The following is a 19,556-nucleotide window of genomic DNA, read 5'->3' on the forward strand; positions in this document are numbered from 1 at the left end:
AGCCTGGAGTCAGTAAATATTTATGATTACCTCATTGCTAACCTTCTGGAAGAGGTCACATACCATCAGTGGGAAGGGCCAGTGTGGGTGGAGCAACCCATTCTCATACACATATAACACACACTTCCATTCACACACATCACAACTTATCACACCACACATACCTCCCCTCCCACCCCATATTAGGCTTGAAAAAGCATTGGAGTTTCCCCCAATTCTAATTGCGAGGAGGAAGGAGAGATCCTCACAGAGACTGCAGGGTATGATATTAATACGTCCTACCCCAGCTGCAATATACACAAAGATAACCCCACTCTGGAAGCAATTCGGCTTGAAAAACAGTCTCCCTATTGCTCCAATGAGGTACCTTTTCCAAGCCTAATTGCTGTGATGGAGGGTTGCAGGACAGTTGCGCATGTCCCCGAGGCTGCACTTGGGATACAGGCTCCCCTCACCCCAATTTATAACCAAGCATCAGCCAAAATCCATTGACATTTACCTTCCATCTCATGGTCTGTCTCCACTAAGGACCACCTGTCCTTGTCTCTGAATGAGAATGATGTTTTGTGGTGTGGGGTGGGCAGGGCACTTATATGCCCCACATGTGTTTGTTTTCATTAAATACATTTACGGTAATGCAGGGCTGTAACAGTGCTACAGTCATTCAGTTCTTCCCATTAACAGACAGTAAATCTAATCTAAAAATAAGCATTTCTTTTAGACCATACTTAGGAAATGTATAGAGTACCTTCTGAAAGTTATAGGTCATTTTTTTGTGGTAGCAGGAACCTTGGTGTGCAATTTTATTTAGAGAGTACCTAATAATAAATGGAGAATGTGGATTTTAATTGATTACTTGACATAGACTTTCTTCTTGGTAATTTAAATTGCTGATATAAATTACTATGGTTTAAATCCATCCATCCTAGGGTTTTTTTTCTGAGACAATCACTAAATTCCAGGTCTGAGAAGTACGCAATTTCAACAGCCAGGGAAAGATATGTCCAGAAATTGATGGTCATACTTCAAGTACAATATTTACAGAAGGCAGTTACTGAGGCAATCTGCCCCAACCATTGCAATATAAAGAATAAAAACTTTTGAATGGTTTTTTTTAAAAAAGAAATGAAGCAGATTTAAAAGAATTTGGTAATTATTTTAATTCAAAATGACCCAACGCAAAACCTTACATTACAAAAGGAAGAACAAAATATGTTACGATGCTGCTAACACAGAAAGAACTGCATGGAAGATAAGAATGGTGGGCAAAATGGTACATCATCCTTCTCACAGTGAAATTTGCAACAAACTGACCGTATTGAGTTAGACTGGGATTTCAGGTTTCATTAGCCCATCCTTCATTAAAACCTGACATAAAATCCACAGCAAAGGTCTCCATCTCAGGCTCCGCTGAAAGGAACCGGAGCTTGCCACAGACAAGAACCACCAATTTGCTTCAAGTGTGCTTCCGTAGGCAACATTCCCAGTGGACTATATTGTCAGTCACTTGAGGCTGGTGCAAACGAAATGCTGGCTCTCTGTAAGGTAAGCCATGATTTGTAAACATGGCTTTGCTTAAGAAATGTGGGTCCTTCTCACTCCTTCTCTATCAGGGATTATTTCCTTCTCGTTGTCCAGTGTCAGCTTTAACTATGGTTGAAACATTGCACCTGCATTGTGGTTAATGCTAAAATAAGGTTGCCATCTTAACCAGGATCTGACACAGACAAGGGGAATCCTGGTTAGCACTGGTGCAGATATAGCATTAAACTGAATGGGGGTAGTGGAAGAGAGTTTGTGCTTAGAGAAGGAAAAACTTGTTCATGTAGCTGGCTTCTAATTTGCAAATCAACACTTGCAGGGAGCCACAGTTACTCCTACACTGGGCATCTTTGTATGTATGAAGTACCAAAAACCAACAAATACAAAATGCTGTGTCTTCATGCTGTCCCTATGAGGGCAGATTGTTCCTAATATGAATAATGAAATAAGTCAAAAATGAAAAATGAAACAGAAGCCTTGGGAATTTACAAATATGGTCTCTAATATTGTAAATAGATTAGAAATATGGTAATTAAATAATCTAAAAAACAGACTCTTACTCTGCTGTACATTTATAAACAGAAATATTTACAAAACTCTGGTTTTGTTTTTAAAAGAATGAGGTTTGTGGTTTGCTAATGATCTTCATCTTGTCCATTTCTTTGGTGTGTTTGCCAATTTGTGTTTTGTTTTTTAAAAAAAAGCTATATAAAAATGTTTAATATTAAAGAAGTGGGATAAATGCTCTTATCTTTTTTTGGAATTTAAGCCAAAACATTTAATGGAAAAGCTTCCATCATTTTTTAGTGGTAAAACCAAAATACATCAACATCATTTCATTCTGATTCTCTTCTCAAAAACAAGTTATGTTTGCTCAAAGAGGTACAAATCTTTCAGGCTGTATAATTGGGTTGCAATTGAGTTGGGCTTGCATGGAGATATGCACAATGCACATTCAACATGGTGCATATGCTATGGAATCTCCTGTACATTAAAAAGAAAGATGACCAACTACCCAGTTAATAAGTCAAAGGCTTGATTTTCTTAGGAACTGGGACCGAAGGTTGCCCCTCCCCACTTTGCCTTCAGCTAGTCAAATGGCTTTACTGAAATAATGGATAACACAGTAGGGTTAAGGGAATTTTACTTTATGGCCTAAGATGTACTTCATTCAAAGTGTGCCAATTATTAAAACTTTGGGGCAGGGGGAGAGACACGAAAACAAACCTCAAACAAATAAATAAATGGAATTATACATTTCATTAAATAGCACTTTTGTTATCAGCAATACATTTTATATATATTTTTTGAAGTCACAGCAGCAAGACAGAATAAAATTCACCTTACAATTGATCCCTGAACCAGTAAAGACTACTAGGCTGGTAAGAATGCACCATCACTTTAAGAAAGTCAACCAAACTGATCAAAGCCTGAATCTCCAGTAAACTGGACTGGGGCCTTAAGATACCAAAGAACATAAAAATTTGAAGAGATTGGGAAGCTTTTGTGAACATTTCCTTGAAGATCAAAACAGACGAGTTGCTCCTAGCTCCTTATCACAAGAAACAGGGACCTTGTTGTCCAGACTTGCAAAACCCTTGTATTCACTAAAGACCATCTGATGAAGCATACATAGCTTGAATGCTGTTCCAATTAAGGGCAAACTAAATAGAATAGAACAGAATGATGTACTAGTTGGCCACTGAAATTCCATTTTTTAAACATACATTCCTCTGAAGTAGAATCTTGATAAGAGAGGGGGGAGGTATGTGTGTTGGGAGGAAATACCTTGAACTCTAAGTCAGTGCTTGCTGAGCAAAAAGTTGTCATTTGCTACCCTAGTTCCTTGTACGGATTGACAGCAACAGGATTGATGCTTATGAGAATGGAAATTAATGCTGCAGTCATGTACCATTGATTACATAGCTCTATTGATCCTAAATTACTGACTTCTGTTCCCCTTTAAGATACGAGTGGTGGGAAAGTGATTGGAAACTGCAGAGAGAACTAATAATGTTCCCCAAGTGCAATCTATGTTGAATCTCAGATGGAACCCCAAAACTCAGGATGCTAAAGCCACTGACATGCAGAGGATAACTTTTATAAACTCATTTCCTTTGTAATCTCAACTCCTATCAAACTGCAGGCTTTACCCAAAGTATGACTAGTAACCTGTGCCATAATTAAACATGTGCCAGTTTCAGCCTAAAAAGCACAGGCTGGGTTCTTGCAGATTTAGATTTTTGCTCAGAAGCTTATCATCTTCCGAGTGAGAAAGTCTCATTACAGTGGGGTTATATATAGAATCTTCAAAATAAAAAAGGTCCAGGTGCTGTGGCTAAGTTTTCTATGGGTATGGCCAATTATTTATGCTTCAACATACTTATGGAACTTAATTGTTCACACAAGGTTCCCCTTTAGATCTGTGACCTACAGATTTATGGTAAATTTTACACAGATCTGCCTGTCAGCAAAGGTATTTTGAGATGCTGTGTTTACACCACAGCCCATAAGAACAAATTAGGGGTTTGGTGAATTAGCCCAAAGTCCTAATTAACATCAAGCAAGCTGAAAACACAACAGGTTTCAGGTTATGAAGCCCTTTTAAAAATATGGAAACCCAATTGCTAGGCCAGATTCTGGTTTTAAGAACACCACAGATTATCCTCTTGCATGGGGGTGAGGGGTGGGGAGGAAGAAGTGAGCCACAACAGTCCAAACTAGATGCCTTTGAAATTTGGGAGGGGTAACAAAAATATCTATATATATATCCCAATAAGCAAGCAGCAATTCCAATAAGTAACGAACATCATATTGAGACCAGGGTAGGAATGTGTGTGAGTCACATGTGTGATGGAGAAAATATAAATCGGGGGGGGGGGGGGGAATTATTGCATATGAGAAACAGGATGCATCGGCTTTGAAATTAGATTAGTTTTCCGTTAATGTTTTTATAAAAAAAGAAATACAGAGAGACCACAGAGGCATCTGAGCAGTGTAAAACCTAATTACAAACAGCAGCGAACATACTGGCATCAAAGGAAGGATAAGACATATGGACATCGGAACTACAATTATTATGTTAAAGATCCAACTTGGGTTTTTTAAGAAAAAGGAAGAAAAGAAAAAAACAATGAAGGTGGCAATGTTTCCAAAGAGCAATCGTGTTTATAGTAAACTCTGAACACCCTAGTTACAAGCCTGAGCCATGATTCTGAGAAAAGCACCTTATGGGTAGAAAATAGTGACTATATGGAATCCAGTCAGTTGTCAGGACTCCTTATGAGGAATAAGTGGATACCCATATTGGTCCTTGGCACGGGAGCAATGCTAGTGGGCTTAATCCAGGAAGCACTGCTGCTATGTAGATCCTTCATTTCAGAGGGTCTTGCCTGGGATTCCCCATGGAACAGAGGCTATACAACAGTAGCGTGTTGTGGATTACTTCCTTAAGTCTCCTACTTTTACTTTGTTTAGCATTCACTCAGCCATCTCACAGTATTACACATGCTACATTGGGGTAGGGGAAGGATCCCTTTCAACAACTGACATTCTGTCTTCATTTCAAAGCTGCAAGTTTAAGTGTTTTAAAAATTAAAAAAAAAATAAGATACTCACCCCTGTGGAGAGGGGTTGGAGAAACCAGACTACAATCGTAAAGTTGTATAGAGAGCTTGGATCTTGTAAACTTGGACCAAGAAATAATAAAAAAGTAAGACCTTCTAGCATTTGGTATAAAACACCCCCCTCCCAAAGAAATTGTATACCTGCCTTCTGACTTCTCGGGGAAAACAAAAAATCAGAAATTGCATAGGATATACGTTGTGCAAGGTGACCAGCCTTTGAAAGGTATCTGGAATATAAACTAATCTTGCTTATCGTCCAACGTTTTTGCAAAAATGTCAGATATCGTCAAATTTGTGTTTTAAGTAGTCTTTCATAACCTTGGCAATTGGTAGTTCGTCAAGTAGTTTGAGGTTTTGAAGGCCTATACACTGGCGGATTTTAATTCGGCATAGATCTTGTAAGTTCCGTGGCTGCCCTGAAAAGAAGATAAAAAGAATATGCCATCATTAAAAGGTAATTGAAAGCTGAAAGCTGAAACAAACAAGCAGAAACTCTCACAAGCACTATGAAGCAGAACAGCTAAATGTGTAGACCTAGAAACTGGTTTTTGTGTGTTCAGTTAAATGTCAGGTTTCAGCTAATCTATCCAAGTTAGAAACAATTACCAGCAGGTCTCAAGCAGAAGTCTTTCCCAACCTTGCTACCCAATAGCCTTTTTAGGATGCCAGAATGAACCTTGAACCTTTTGCATGCCAACTATTACTATGCTCTAACACTGAGTTGCTCCCTTCCAGAATTGCCCAAGAACAAATTTTAAGCTAACTGCAGAATGAGATGCACAGAACTAATAAAAAAAGTATTGCCAACTCAAACTTAACCATATAGACATTTGCTTTTAACCACTAGTGCATGATTTTATATTCGCATAAATTTATGGTATTTACAGGTGAAGACTGAAAATCCCAGAGAGATTTCATGAATATTTGGGGGGGGCAGGGGAGTGAGAGGGAGATTGAGATTTTCTCCTTTTCTGGACATACTACAGTGATTGCTAACAACTACAGTTCAGGAAATTTTCAAACAGTATTATCTCAATAGTGTTCAGACATTCACAACATTTGAATCGGATTGTCACATCAATATTCACAAGTGTACATTGAAAGTCGAACATTGACTGTAGCCTACAGAAAAACATCTCACATCCAAATCTGCAACAGATCTCCTGAATAAAATGGAAGGGGGTTGGCAGACAATCCACACTTAGGGCAGAATTCCTTAAGAGCTGATTATTAAGCGTCTTGACATTTCCCCCTGATAAGCTGAAGAGCATTTCCTGGGAATGTGCTAACAATGGACATTTCCAGTGTTAAGCACCAGTTGCCACATCTATTGGCTCTTGGTGTCTAGAGAACTTATTCATTCTTGGTTGCATTTGAATGAAAAAGGGAGGGGAGGGGAGGATTATAGACCAACACCAGTGAACCTTCATTTGGCAAATGTAAAATGTTATTAGTAATCGGGCAAAAGCAATACAAGTGAAGAAGGCAACAAATCAAGCTCTATCTAATGATGATTAAGAGGTAATACTAAGTGCAGAACCTCTGCCAAGTTTGGAAAGATTAAAAGGGAGATTAAACATGACAATTAAAAGACTTCCAAAGCCAGAACATTCAGAAATACAATGGTATCAAAACTAATTCCATTAACCCTTCTCTGTCTGCTTCCAATGATGGCACATGTTTGAACCATCAAATTTAATGAAGGCTCTTATTAGTAAGTTTTATTCTAGAAGTATAGGCAGCAGCTGTCTGTTCCTTTGGTACAGGCAACAGTTAAAAAGCCTGATTTAAGCAAACACTTATAACCCACCCTATCCCAGGGGCTCAAGTTCAGTGAATGCAATACTACTTCAAAGAGACAGAAGCTGAGAACTGTCAAGCTGGGTACTCCGAAAACTGCAGCTGCTGTCAGGTGAGCCTGCCCACCTTTTCCAGGGGGGAGGAGGCAGCTAACAAGTTCCATTTTCAACACGGACCAGCCACAGCAACTCGCTTCCAGGTGTGTATTTTGTACACGTGTATATGGCTGGAGGCCACCTCACCAGTACAACTGACTTAGATCATCAAAAGGTGCGACCATTTCCTAACACTGTTCAGCAAAGTCTGAGAATTCTGACTATTTGGAACGTTAACCAATATTACCATGAACCTATTTGGAAATGTATGTCAAAAACATTACTACATACTAAATTCCAATTTGATTTTGTGACTGTTATTTTCTCAACTAATAAGGATTTGGAAATTCAATGTTCTTTTTTATATGGATTTGTTGCAATATAAATTATAGTATGTAAGGGATAGTGAAATATAGTATTTAGCTGAAAAATGTTTATAGTTTACAAAATGTCCAGCATTGATGCAACATTATGCACTTCATTGTCTACAATTTTCTTGTATATGGGAGAAGCACAATATATTTTATTCAAGATATGTTTGGGAAGTATTGAAATATGATTATTTGAAAAAGAATTCTGAAACAAATTGATATGATACTGATTCAGACTGTGGGATGGATGAAATGAAAGATTTACAGTTAAGATTGGGGAGTGAATGATTCAAAGTTGATTTGTGGATATGACTCCAAAAATTCCTGAGAAAATTAATTGGGTAAGAGATCCCAATATAGTCTCTTGAGGAAAGGGAAAAAAATATTTAATGAAGGAATTCAAACTTTCAGAAGATAGAGACACAGATAAAGAAGAAAGAATATACTGAGAAACCTAAGAGTGTCAAAAAAGAAGATTAAAAACATCAATGAATAAAGTACATGTTCATGTAAACAACTTTAAAGAATTTGGTGATAAATTGGATAGTTTAGTTCAAAGAGAGAATGATTTTGGGGACATTGTTCCTCAAGTGCATTAGCAAAGAGCATTAGGATGTGCTCAAACTGAAAAATGGTTGAGATTAAAATATTTGATATATTCAATAATTTTAGAGTTTTAGATTTAAATAAGAGATCAGCTTATGATTTTATATGATTATGCATAACTGCAACGTAAAGATACAGTGGGAATTCCATATGTTCCTTTCAATGTGCCCAATTCAACATATGAGTCCTCACTCCAAAGTTCTCCCCTCATGAGGCATAATGAGCAGCTATCATGAGCAGGGCCTTTTCCAAACTGGCACCCACCATGTGGAACATCCTATCAAGTGCAATCTGTCAGACTCCAATACTTTGATTTTATGTGGTTGGTTAAAAAATGGCTCTTTAGGAGGGCATTTGGGCTTAACACATTAGAAGCTACCTGATGTAGAGACAGACCTCCAGCCCATCAAGTTCAGTACAGTATTGTCTACACTGACTAGCAGCTGTTCTCCAGGGTTTCAGACTAGGAACATTCTGAGTCCAATCTCAAGATGCCAAGGATTGAACGAAAGACTTTCCATATGTAAAGGAGATGCTCTTCCTCTGAGCTATAGCCCTTACCAAATACTTGTCTTACAAAATTGCTGCTTTCCCCCTTATAACTGTGGTTTTATGAATTACTTTCCTTGATTAACATTGTTCCTAAATTTCTTCCGTTTCAGAAATTATTTAAAAAGCTGGGCTGCCATCTTTTTGTATGTTGTTTGATGTTCTAATATGTAAGCTACTTTTGAAGTTTTGGTTTTTTAAAAAGTTACTTAAATAAAATAAACTCATAAATTGAGAGATGACTAAATCAGAAATATTTCAATTTATTAGCTGTAAAGTGAAAGTAGCAACTGTAATTCTTAGTTACAACGGACAAAGCATTTATCAGAAAGGGGGGGGGGGAATTACCGGATTTTCAGTCAGCTTTATTAAACAGAAGTAGAGTATTTAGATTTTTGGACAGATACGCTTTGGATTATGTTTGTAATAAATGGGTCGTATTTAAATTGGTAGTATCTCTCAAGAAGGTAATATGTAATGGTAGAAGCAAGTAATGGCACTAAAACAATTATATCTTTTTGAGGTACTACATGTATATTAAGAGATTTCATTTTTTTCATAAATTCAAATTAATATTTATGTAGATTAGTTGAGTTTTTTTAATATATAGATGATGCCCCAGTAGCATTATAACTGGATGCTTGTAAATACAGTAGTCAGATGGAAGACTATATGTGAAAATTAGATAAGCTTTTATTACTCGATGAGAAACTGTTAGAACAAAACAAGCCACAGAAAATCAAATCTCTTAATATACATTTAGTACCTCGAAAAGATATAATTATTTTAGTTAGTGCCATCACTTGCTTCAACCATTACATATTACCCTCTGAGATACTATCAATTCAAATACGACCCATTTATTATAAACATAATCCAAAGCGTATCTGTCAAAAATGTAAATACTTTAAAAAGCTAGAATAAAAACTATAGCAAAATATTTGTAATGGGTTTATTCAGCAGGGGCAGAGGGGGAAAAGGAGGAAAGATCTGGGATTGCACTGGTTATATTACAGCTGAACCTGACCAGCTTTCGTGAAGTTCTTCACCTGCATTTTCTCCCTCTTTTGTGAGTATGTGGTGAAATTCTTCACTACTGTGGGACTGGTTTCATAGCCATATTCCAAATTCTATAATGTTAAAACTTAATTTTATTTGTGATTCTGAGAATCAAATTTGTGAAACTTCATTTGATAAAAAATAGCTTTTAATGACCTTCTGGGAATATACGTTTAGGTATGCTGTAAACCATTATCATCATTTTTGGCATGATCTTGAAATTGTTTTGTTGGCCTTTTCCAAGGTATTAATGTTTATTCCTAATGTTATGCAATTTCAATTTTAGCTAAAGGAAACAAAAAAGTAAGACAGAAAACACTGCGCTCTAAAGATTTGTATTGGAAACTAAGGTGGGGGGGAAGGGAACTGAAATGCTGATGCAATCATTAACAGCCTCCTAATTCATTTATTTCTCCCATCTTTCACTGGGCAAGGTGTTTCCTCCATCCCTAACCCCATTAGGGGGAAGAGGCTAGGGCTCCATCCTCAAGAAGGAAGAGGGAACGATTTGTAAATTGTCGTATCTGGCTGTAGCAAGGCGAGCCTGTGCTGACTCCCCTCCTCTGGGTGAGGAGGGTGAACCATTTATTTGGGATCTTGATGGTCCACCCCCATGGCTATTGTGGGGATGGATAATTTGTGGCTACCCTCTGGGGTAAGTCGGCTCCTTGTACTGCTGTTGATATGTTCCACATATGAGTTCCGGCACAACTGGATGGTGTCTGACCAACGCAAAATCAAATCTCAGAGAGGGAACAGTGACTGAGAAATCTACTTAAATTACTTTCCATTCATACAAATATTTGTTTCTACTCACCTCCCCACAAGTTAACTCCTCTCTTAGACTCTTCCCAAGGAAGCCCAATTCTCTACACAAACATTACTTCCAAGTGAGAAGTGTGAGAAGTCTTTGCATTTACATTCTCCCATAATACAGGAGTACCTATGTCAAATTAGCTGTGTTTCTATGCCATGGGAACCCATAGCCAACTATTTCACGACAGTGTATATATATGACAAAGCAGTTGGAGTTTCATGAGTGAGGTAACATCTGTGTAGAAAATAGTCTCATGCAAATTTCTGTGGTAATTAATAAAACTGCCTTGATGTAGTGGTCAGTGACAGGCTATAACCAGGGAGATTCAGCTTCAATTCCCAGCTCAACCTACCTCATATGGCGGCTGTGCGGTTGAAGGGAAAGGGAGGAACCTGGTGCATGACCCCAAATTTGTTGGAGGAAGAACAGAACATAAAAAATGCAATATAGTAGATTAATGCTTCTAGACCTGATCATTAGACAATATACTGGAGAACATATTGCACATATTACATATCCAATAGAAGTTGAACAACAAGCATAGAAATTTCTTTCCTGAAAGCACTGGGACACCAATCTGAGCACTGCTTTCTTTATGCATGTAATGGGGCCACAATGCACAGCTGCACAGCTAACCTTATATTACAAAGGCTTAAGAAAACATGAATTTGTGCTAAAAATGACCTTATGAGTCACCCCTCAGCCTGCATATTCACTCATCATAGATAAAACCAAGAGATTCCAGAACACAGAAATCAACAGTGTTGTGACTTTTCCATTAAGTGGTTTTGATATTATTCTGCAGTCTTTATAAATAAAGTATACGAATGAGTTACAACCATAAGCTTCACTTGACTTTAAAAGTAAATTTGCGTATTATGTTACCACAAGAAGCATTTTTAAAATAATCTGAATGGCAGCCACCTTTGAACATTTTTCTGTTGTGGGAAAGGACAGTGAGAGTTGAAACCTCAGCAATTTAAGACCTGCTTAGGGGAACCCTTTAGAAAAGCTAACTTCTCCTGCTGCGTTAACCAAATCTGGCCATTCTCCAAAAAGAAGCTGATTCCTATGAGTAAACAGTCTAACAGGTATATGTTAACAGTGTATTTTCTAGCATATTTCATCTGACAGCAAGCACAGACATGTTATAGTTATCATCTGAAGTATCTGAGGGTGGGTGGGTTGTTGTTTTAATGAAGCAGATACGGCAATGGGAAAGTTAAAAAAAAAACACTAATGACAAAAAACTCCATCACAAACAGGAAGGCAGGCACAAGAGTAAGACAACAGCCCAAAGACCTAAATATTTTAATTAGAGTCTACAATTCAGCCATTAATAAGTTTGTAGTTCCTTTGCGATTCAGTTACCTTGCACCCTTAATATTATCCTTATACTTGTAATATATGGCAATTTGAAGTCTACAGAAGTTACTAGACCACAAAGTTTCTTATAGAAGCAGAAATATCTTTTTTTAAAAAGACCCAAAAGCTCCCATCCCTAAAAACTTTTTGTAATGTTTTCCAGCCTGGCCTAAATATACATTTTTTGTTCACCACAGGCAACGAAACCTGCTGTGATTTTCAAGCCTATCTGGCAGCTAGATTTTCAAAGTAGTCATCATATTGTTGTAAGCGAACACCTGCCCTGCTCTGAAAATCCATTCCCATACTAGGGACATGGAATACTTTTCAAAATCTTGTTCTGCCTGGAAAGGGGGAACGGGACAACTTCTAAGTTGTAGAAAACTGATACCAAGCAGTATTGTATTTAAAGCATTTTAAGTTACTTTTTCCAAATGCTGAAATGCAGCAATCAAAAAATGAAAACCTCCAAGAGAGATATTAAAATAAAGATAGCTATAAGATAGGATTCAAAACTCTACTTTTGAGTTTGCACAAGATCTCTGGGTATGCTCAGGTGCCTTCCCCCACCCCAACCCTGAAAGCTAGATTTTCTCAAATCTAAAGCCCTGTCCAGGCAACAGAGAGAACATGAAAGAATTGCATGAAGCATGTAGGGGGAGTGAAGGTGTATTCACCATCTATGCCTTGATCTTTCTGTGTTGAGCAGGAAAATCTAAAACTGGCTAGCGAGCACATTCAATGCAATTCAATCCCCATTTTTTGGAAACTGGGTAACACAAATACCGGTATGTTCAGCTAAGCCAATGTGCAACTTCCCTTCAGTCTCTTTCGTTGAATTTAAAAAGGTCAGTTATGCGACCCCCGAGCTTTTAACGTGTGATATTTTAGTGTATTTTTGGTTTCTATGGAAGCCGCCCAGAGTGGCTGGGGAAACCTAGCCAGATGGCCGGGGCACAAATAAATTTAAAAAATTTAAGGGTGGAGTAGGCAGAGGCAATGGGGTGGCATGTACATACCCTACATACTTTACACCCCCATGCATTTTTAACTGCAATCAATCCAATCAATTTCAAAATAGGTTTGCGATGCAGAATGGGGAGGATGAGGAACACAAACTTAAAACATCTTTTGGCATGTAGAACTAATTTTGCAGTTATTTGGATTCTAGCAAAATTTAAAAACCCTCTCCCTCCCTTCAAAAATCAATCAAATAACCATTAGCTCATCAACACATTTTTTTTTTAAAAAAACTCCCTCACATCTGATGAGCAAGCATTCCAAAACCAGGGGACAACTTTGGCAAAGGACCTGCTCCCTGGTACCGCTGGCCTAATTTGATGCACCGATGGATTAGTGAGCAGGGCCTATTGGCATATAGGCATATATATGAGGACATGGTCAATTTATTATGGACTTTAAGCACCATCACAACTTTAGTCATTCTAGGCTTCTCAATAGCACACAAGTCGTTCCCCAGATCAGCAACAGTCCCATTACAGGATCACAAGAGCAGCAACTGACCTGCAAACTAGACCAGAAGCACACAATTTGGTTTTCTGTCTGCGGTCTATATGAGGAATAAAACCATCATTGTCAAAAGATAAACTGGTCTAAAATTAAAATACGAATGAATCAAGAGTATCAAAAGCAGAGCAATTATGTACTTTCATATGCTGGTATATTATATTTCTCCTTCTCTAGTTTTCCTTGATTGATTGCTGATTCGTGAAATCATTTTAGTTGTGCAAGAGTGTCATTTAAAAAAAATAATTGCCCTACTTGCCCCCAAAAATCTACCTCCTGCAGCTTGCTTTAGATTCTTGTGGCCAATGATATAACAGAGCTTCATAAAAGAAAAAATTCTCTCTCCCAGAAGAGTTACCTCAATGGGAGAAAGCTAGTGTTTAACCCTCCATTTCAAATGCATACCAAAGCCTGGTTTTAAATGATAGTTTGAGACCAGAAACAATGAGGTTCTTTCTCCAGTATAACATTTCTTATAGATTAAAAAGAACTTTCCATCACTGCAAAATTTTGCACTGATCATTTGGATGCCCACAAAGACCCAACGTTTCCACTGAAGGCAAAGAAGTGCTTAATCTTTTTGTTTTTGTTCCACCCCCCACAAAAAAGTAACAACCTAAAATGCAATATAATTCCACATAGCTGGAAAAGAGCAGACTTTTCCCCCTCTACCCACCACCATTCTTCTTTCAAAAAACGTTTTAATTGGTTTCTCAAAAGGAATGTGAGATCATAGCTCCCCCCCCCCCCGTAAGAAACATTTCCCCTCCCCACCCCACACCCACAAAGCACAGAATCTACGGAGAACATTATTCCAAATGTGAGTTAGATAGATGCCATCTTTTGTCTAGCTAGTAAAGGTACTCATGAATTTGGTTAATAATAAATTTCAAGGTAGCAATGAACTATATTTGATGTTACTATCTATTGTGTAAAAGGCTTCAAAACAGTAATATTAAGCAAAAAAAAAAAAGGATAGGTGTGAAATTAAAGTTAAACTAATTTATATCTGCTTTAAAAATTCATATAAAAACCAAAACCTCTTTCATTAGATAATTCAGGTGAAATCTGCAAGTTAAAACGCCATCATAAATGGGCACCAATCCCAGAAAGCTGTTTTAAGGAAAAGGCAATTGTCATTATTTTGATTGTCTATGTGATTTATATCAAGGGGAGAGTGAGGTAAAAGAAGCATTTCACACCCCTATGAAATACACTGTTGCCTTATAGCAATCAAATGACCTATTGCTATTTTTTGTTTCAAAGTAGTGATGCTTCCACTCTCCCCACTTCATGATTTTAACAGAATGCACATTACAATCAAATACTAAAAATACAATCTGATGATCATTTAAAGCCGGAGGCATTCACATGCAGGGTTCCTATAGCTTCATGTTCAGTCTTGCATCTGCACTGGAATAAACTTCAATGGTTTTTATTTATGGAACTGCTTTTAAATGTCTGTTCTGTTTTTATATATGGAATTGTTTGTAATTGTTTACACTTTTGTTTATGGTTGTAACTATTTTGTTTTATAATTGTATATATTATTGTTATAACGCCCTGGGAACTTGCCGTAAAGGGCAGGTAAGAAATCTAATAACTGCCTACCCATTTATATTTATGTTAAATCTGCTTGCAAAACTGAAGGGATAAGTACCACTCACCCATTCATTGTTTGGTGACCTGAAAATGCTGCAATTAAACTCCAGCTCTTTTAAAAGCCTCAAGCTACAGGTTCACAACACCTTTTTGGTATACAGACTGATAATACTGTTGCCTAACGCAGCGGCAGGCAACAGCAACTGTATGCAGATCAAAATTCAATAGGAATGTAAGAAATCCACTCCAACCCCAGCATCAGTAAAAGTAGAATATAAAAGTGGTTGAAACTAAACTCCAAAATCCTGAGATAACAGCCGTTTGTCGCAAGGTCTCTTTTTTGTTGAAAGCTTATTTCACTTTGTAGATCAAGCCCAACAGAAGTCCGGCTCATGCTCATGGTGTTCAAACTTGCTGCACACAGTGTGCAATTATTACATGGTGGTACACTTACAAATGCATTATTTAAATCAGCAAGACTTCAGCATATGTTATAGCTTAGCTCCATTTACCATTAGTACACTGTATATTTTACTTTTATACTGTATTGCAATGCCCAAAGGCAGCCAAACCTCCCTGAAACAGAGTACTTTGGGGGGGTTGAATAAAGGGATTGTTGGGGGATAAACACACAAAACATACGGCAATATCAAAGCACCTACCTGAACAAAAAGCCCAGTTATGTTCTTGAGGCAAACATGCATGCTTTGAAAATGTGCTTGGAATATGATAGCCAGGGAGTTTGCTTTGACTAACAGTCACCCACCTCAGCTGCTACATAACCCTTTGAAAGTTTAGCCTCCTATTTTCCATGCCCAAAAGAACCTAGGATGTCTCTTCTCTGAAAGAGTCTGATCCATCTCCAACATACATAAAAGCCTGCCCCCGTCTCATAAAACACTATTTATTTTAAAACTGGCATTTGACTATCAGCTGCCTAACAAGGGGAGATTAGTACTGCATGAAGAGTCTACAATATCACATGCACTATAACATTAGTTCCATAAAAACAACATCTCTGCAAGAGGATGAACTAAGCCATCAGCTACAACCTGACTTGAAAAGCAGAGGAAGTTTACAACCATTAATTGAAGCAAATAATTTTAAAACTTCATATTAAGTTATAGAATATTTTCCTACACATTGAAAGATGCTGATGCAGGAAAATCGCCCCATTGACCACAACTACATTCCATGAAGTTCTCAATTTCAAAGGATTCAAATTACGTAGGAGTGGAAGCCACTGCACGACTTAAAAACACCGAACACACTTTTTCAAATTTTGGCAAAGAAAATTTAGATTCATTTCAGTTGTAGGTGTCTAAAGAAAGGGGGATCTAAAAGGCTTTCAAATTACTTTTCAATCCACAAATCTTTCAATTTAACAAAGGGAGTACAGTAGTATAAAAGATACAAAATGTAATTAAATAATCTCCCTTGAGAAGACTAACTTGTTTAAGTGCCCTCTTCAACAGAGTCCTCTCTGATTATGATTATCAAGGAAACCACATTCCAAGCATCCAACCTTAAAGCTGGCTGGCCCCCTTTCATCAATGGAAGCTGCTTAGAGCAGTAATGTGCCTTTTGCTTAGACTACTGCAACACAGTAATAAACCTTGTAACTACAGCTTTATACTTTGTTGCCACAAACAGTTATTACCACCTAGTCAAACTGTCAAAGCCAACCTAGCGAGAAATGGGCAGAGGGATGCGTTCAGACCATAGCTGTCAACTTTCAGATTTGAAAATAAGGGATCAGCAGCCTCACCTGTCCCAGGGACAGTCTACGGGATACAGTGGAGCCCCGCAAGACAAATGCCTCGCAAGACGGAAAACCCGCTAGACGAAAGGGTTTTCCGTTTTTGAGCTGCTTCGCAAGACGATTTTCCCTATGGGCTTGCTTTGCAAGACGAAAACGTCTTGAGAGTGTTCCGATTTTTTTTTGCTTCCCCCCCTTTTTCTAAGCCGCTAATCCGCTAAGCCTTTAATAGCTGCTAAGCCTTTAATAGCCGCTAAACCGCTAATAGAGCTAAGCCGCTAATAGGGTTGCTTCGCAAGACGAAAAAACCGCTAGACGAAGAGACTTGCGGAACGGATTAATTTCGTCTTGCGAGGCACCACTGTATCTAACAATCCGGGATAGCAGCAGGAAGCAGCGCTGGAATAAGAGAATTTCCCACAAAAAAGGGGAAGGTTGACAGCTATGGTTCACACACTAATTATCACATAATATAAAATACAGCGCTACCATCATGGCTACAGGTGACAAAGAACTTTTCATGTTGGGGCTTGGTGTGTATAAACATTGAAGAGCCTTCTCTCAAGCCAGAAGTATTTGCTTTTCCACACATTGGAGGTTTTCACTTAAGAATGAGTTTGCACCTTGGCTTTTCATAAGCCTGTCACAAGTTTGCCAAAAAAGCTGGAAGTGGTTCAATCCACTTACTAATGGACACATCCTGTACTGACTTTTTGTGATGGGAGTACTCTCCCTGCAGTCTTGACTTAGCTAAAGTACAGTACAAACTTGTCAAATGGCATCCCAGAGGCAGAGACAAATGCAATAAATCTTGGGAATAAGGCCTAAATCAGGGGCAAGGAACCATTTTCCTCCCAAGGGCTGCATGGTGAATGAGACCAAAGGCAAGAGTGGGCCAAGCAATGGATGTGTCTTTCCTTTGTACAGTTGCCTACATTGCAGGCATGCTAAAGTCAGCACACATGCACAACCCTTTCCACCCTTTATCCAGGAAGCAAGAGGCATTACCACAGTTCAAGGACACATTCCTGCCAAGTCAAAAGCATTTAAGGAGGGTATGCAATAGGACCTACGTGGCCAAGAGAGGCCCAAGGCCATCCCCAAGGATCACTGGGTGTGCTACACATAGATGCACTGGGCATCAGAAAGAGAAAAACAACAGGTGTAGGGAGGAGGCCAGTGTGGCTGCTTATTCAATGCTTAAGTATTCAAAGGGTTGTACAAGGGTAGTGCTGAAGGTATGAGAAGCAGAACATGAGCAAAGCAAGCCTTAGAAGGGATAGGCTCAGAAGAAAATCAGCACAGAGATCTTTCAGTTCAGCCATTCCACAAATCTTAGCCAGTGCTAGTGTGGCGTTACATTTTGATGAAGAAAGGCATACAATCAAAATCAGGAGAATACATGCCTACAGCACTGAACATGTTTAAAGGGTTAAATGATTATGACAATAGAAGGGACGCGATGAAAAGAAAAAGACAGTATAGAATCCATGTACAATCCATGAAGGACACTGAAAAAGATCAAAATTACACTGTAGGGTTAAGTAGACTGAGAAGTTTTTAAAAAGGGAGACATTGATAGGAACAGTGCTACTAAAAATTACTTAACTACAGTGAAGGGCAATCCAACATACCTTAGTCGGAAGTCAGTTTGGCGGAGTCTAATGGAGCAAAATTCAATCTAGGTGTTTAGGACTGCAGCCTTAATGTTCAAAAATCTGAACATATTAAGCACAATTTAAAAAAAAAAAGGTTTTTAAGTGTTCAAGAAAAAAACCAATCCTAAATTCCCACATGACACACAGAGGAGGGTGCTAAGCAGGAAGTTGCTAGGGTAGGAGGAGAGTAAGCTGGAAGAAAAACTCTGCAGAGAAAGTGCCTGGATACAAAGTAACTAGGATATGAATGCATTGTTATATGCAAAGAAAACTGGGTGAAATCATACTTCAGAGAAGAAAAAAAATGAAGGAAAACTACAAGTCCAAAAAAAAAAAAAAAAACCACTGACAATGCAAATGGCAATAACCTCTCTCTTTGTTTTAAAGGAAAGGATTAGTTTTCTGGGACAATTTTTTGTAAAATAAGGAAATGCTTTAAAGATCTGCATTGTTGTTTTTTAGATGATGATAAATTAATGGTTTCTGTAAACTAGAGAGAACAATGGTACAGTGACGTGAGGGAGAATGAACAAAAGCCCAAACTTCATTAAATAATGCTGAAGCAAAGTTTAGTATTACCCGTTACTAAATCTGTATGTTAAAAATTAATCCCTCTGTAGTTTCAAAGGAAGTACAAATTCAATAATGTGAGCAGATAATTTACATACCTATGACATGCCTCCTTGAGCTTATTTAGCAATCAAACCCCATACACATACACACACTTCTTTAATGTAGGAGCCTCAGATACAGCTGAGTTAGTCTTACCCACATCTCAGCAATGACTAGAGAAAAGACAAGTGATTGGTACTGAACAGAATTGGAACTATGGGTTGTTACATGCTTCCTACATTTGACAAGTTCCACCTACGGTGAGATATCATTATCATACAGTGCACACGTAACAGGCTGATTGTTATAATATGGTTTTGTCACAAAAACAACTCTGGCTCTGCTCTATTCTGTATACTCTAGATTTTACTTCAAAAGTAAGCCTGCAGTTTGAGTGGGGTTACGTTCTCGGGATCATGCCTAAAGCCAAAATCACATATAGGCAAAAGACACTGGATTCAATGGCAGGTGGGATTACCAAAATCATTTTCCTCGAAACTCCACTCCTTTTTTTGCCATGCATGTCAAGCTGAATGTGCACAAGTTAAATGTGCATAAATTGGGGGCT

At 38.1% G+C, this 19,556-nt stretch overlaps 1 protein-coding gene across 5 annotated transcripts in view; it reads right to left on the minus strand.

Moving 5' to 3' along the window:
* Positions 1–1,135: 1,135 nt before the first annotated feature.
* The window catches only part of ASB7 (ankyrin repeat and SOCS box containing 7), a 39,619-nt gene continuing 21,198 nt past the window's right edge, over positions 1,136–19,556 (minus strand). For all 5 annotated transcript variants that reach the window (XM_081171292.1, XM_081171291.1, XM_081171288.1 and 2 more), the window contains exon 6: positions 1,136–5,584. In XM_081171292.1, the coding sequence (XP_081027418.1) occupies positions 5,445–5,584 (140 nt within the window). In that variant the 3' untranslated portion in view covers positions 1,136–5,444. The remainder of the gene's footprint in view (positions 5,585–19,556) is intronic.

The sequence above is a fragment of the Podarcis bocagei genome (assembly GCF_964188305.1).
Source record: "Podarcis bocagei genome assembly, chromosome: 14".
Taxonomy (NCBI): domain Eukaryota; kingdom Metazoa; phylum Chordata; class Lepidosauria; order Squamata; family Lacertidae; genus Podarcis; species Podarcis bocagei.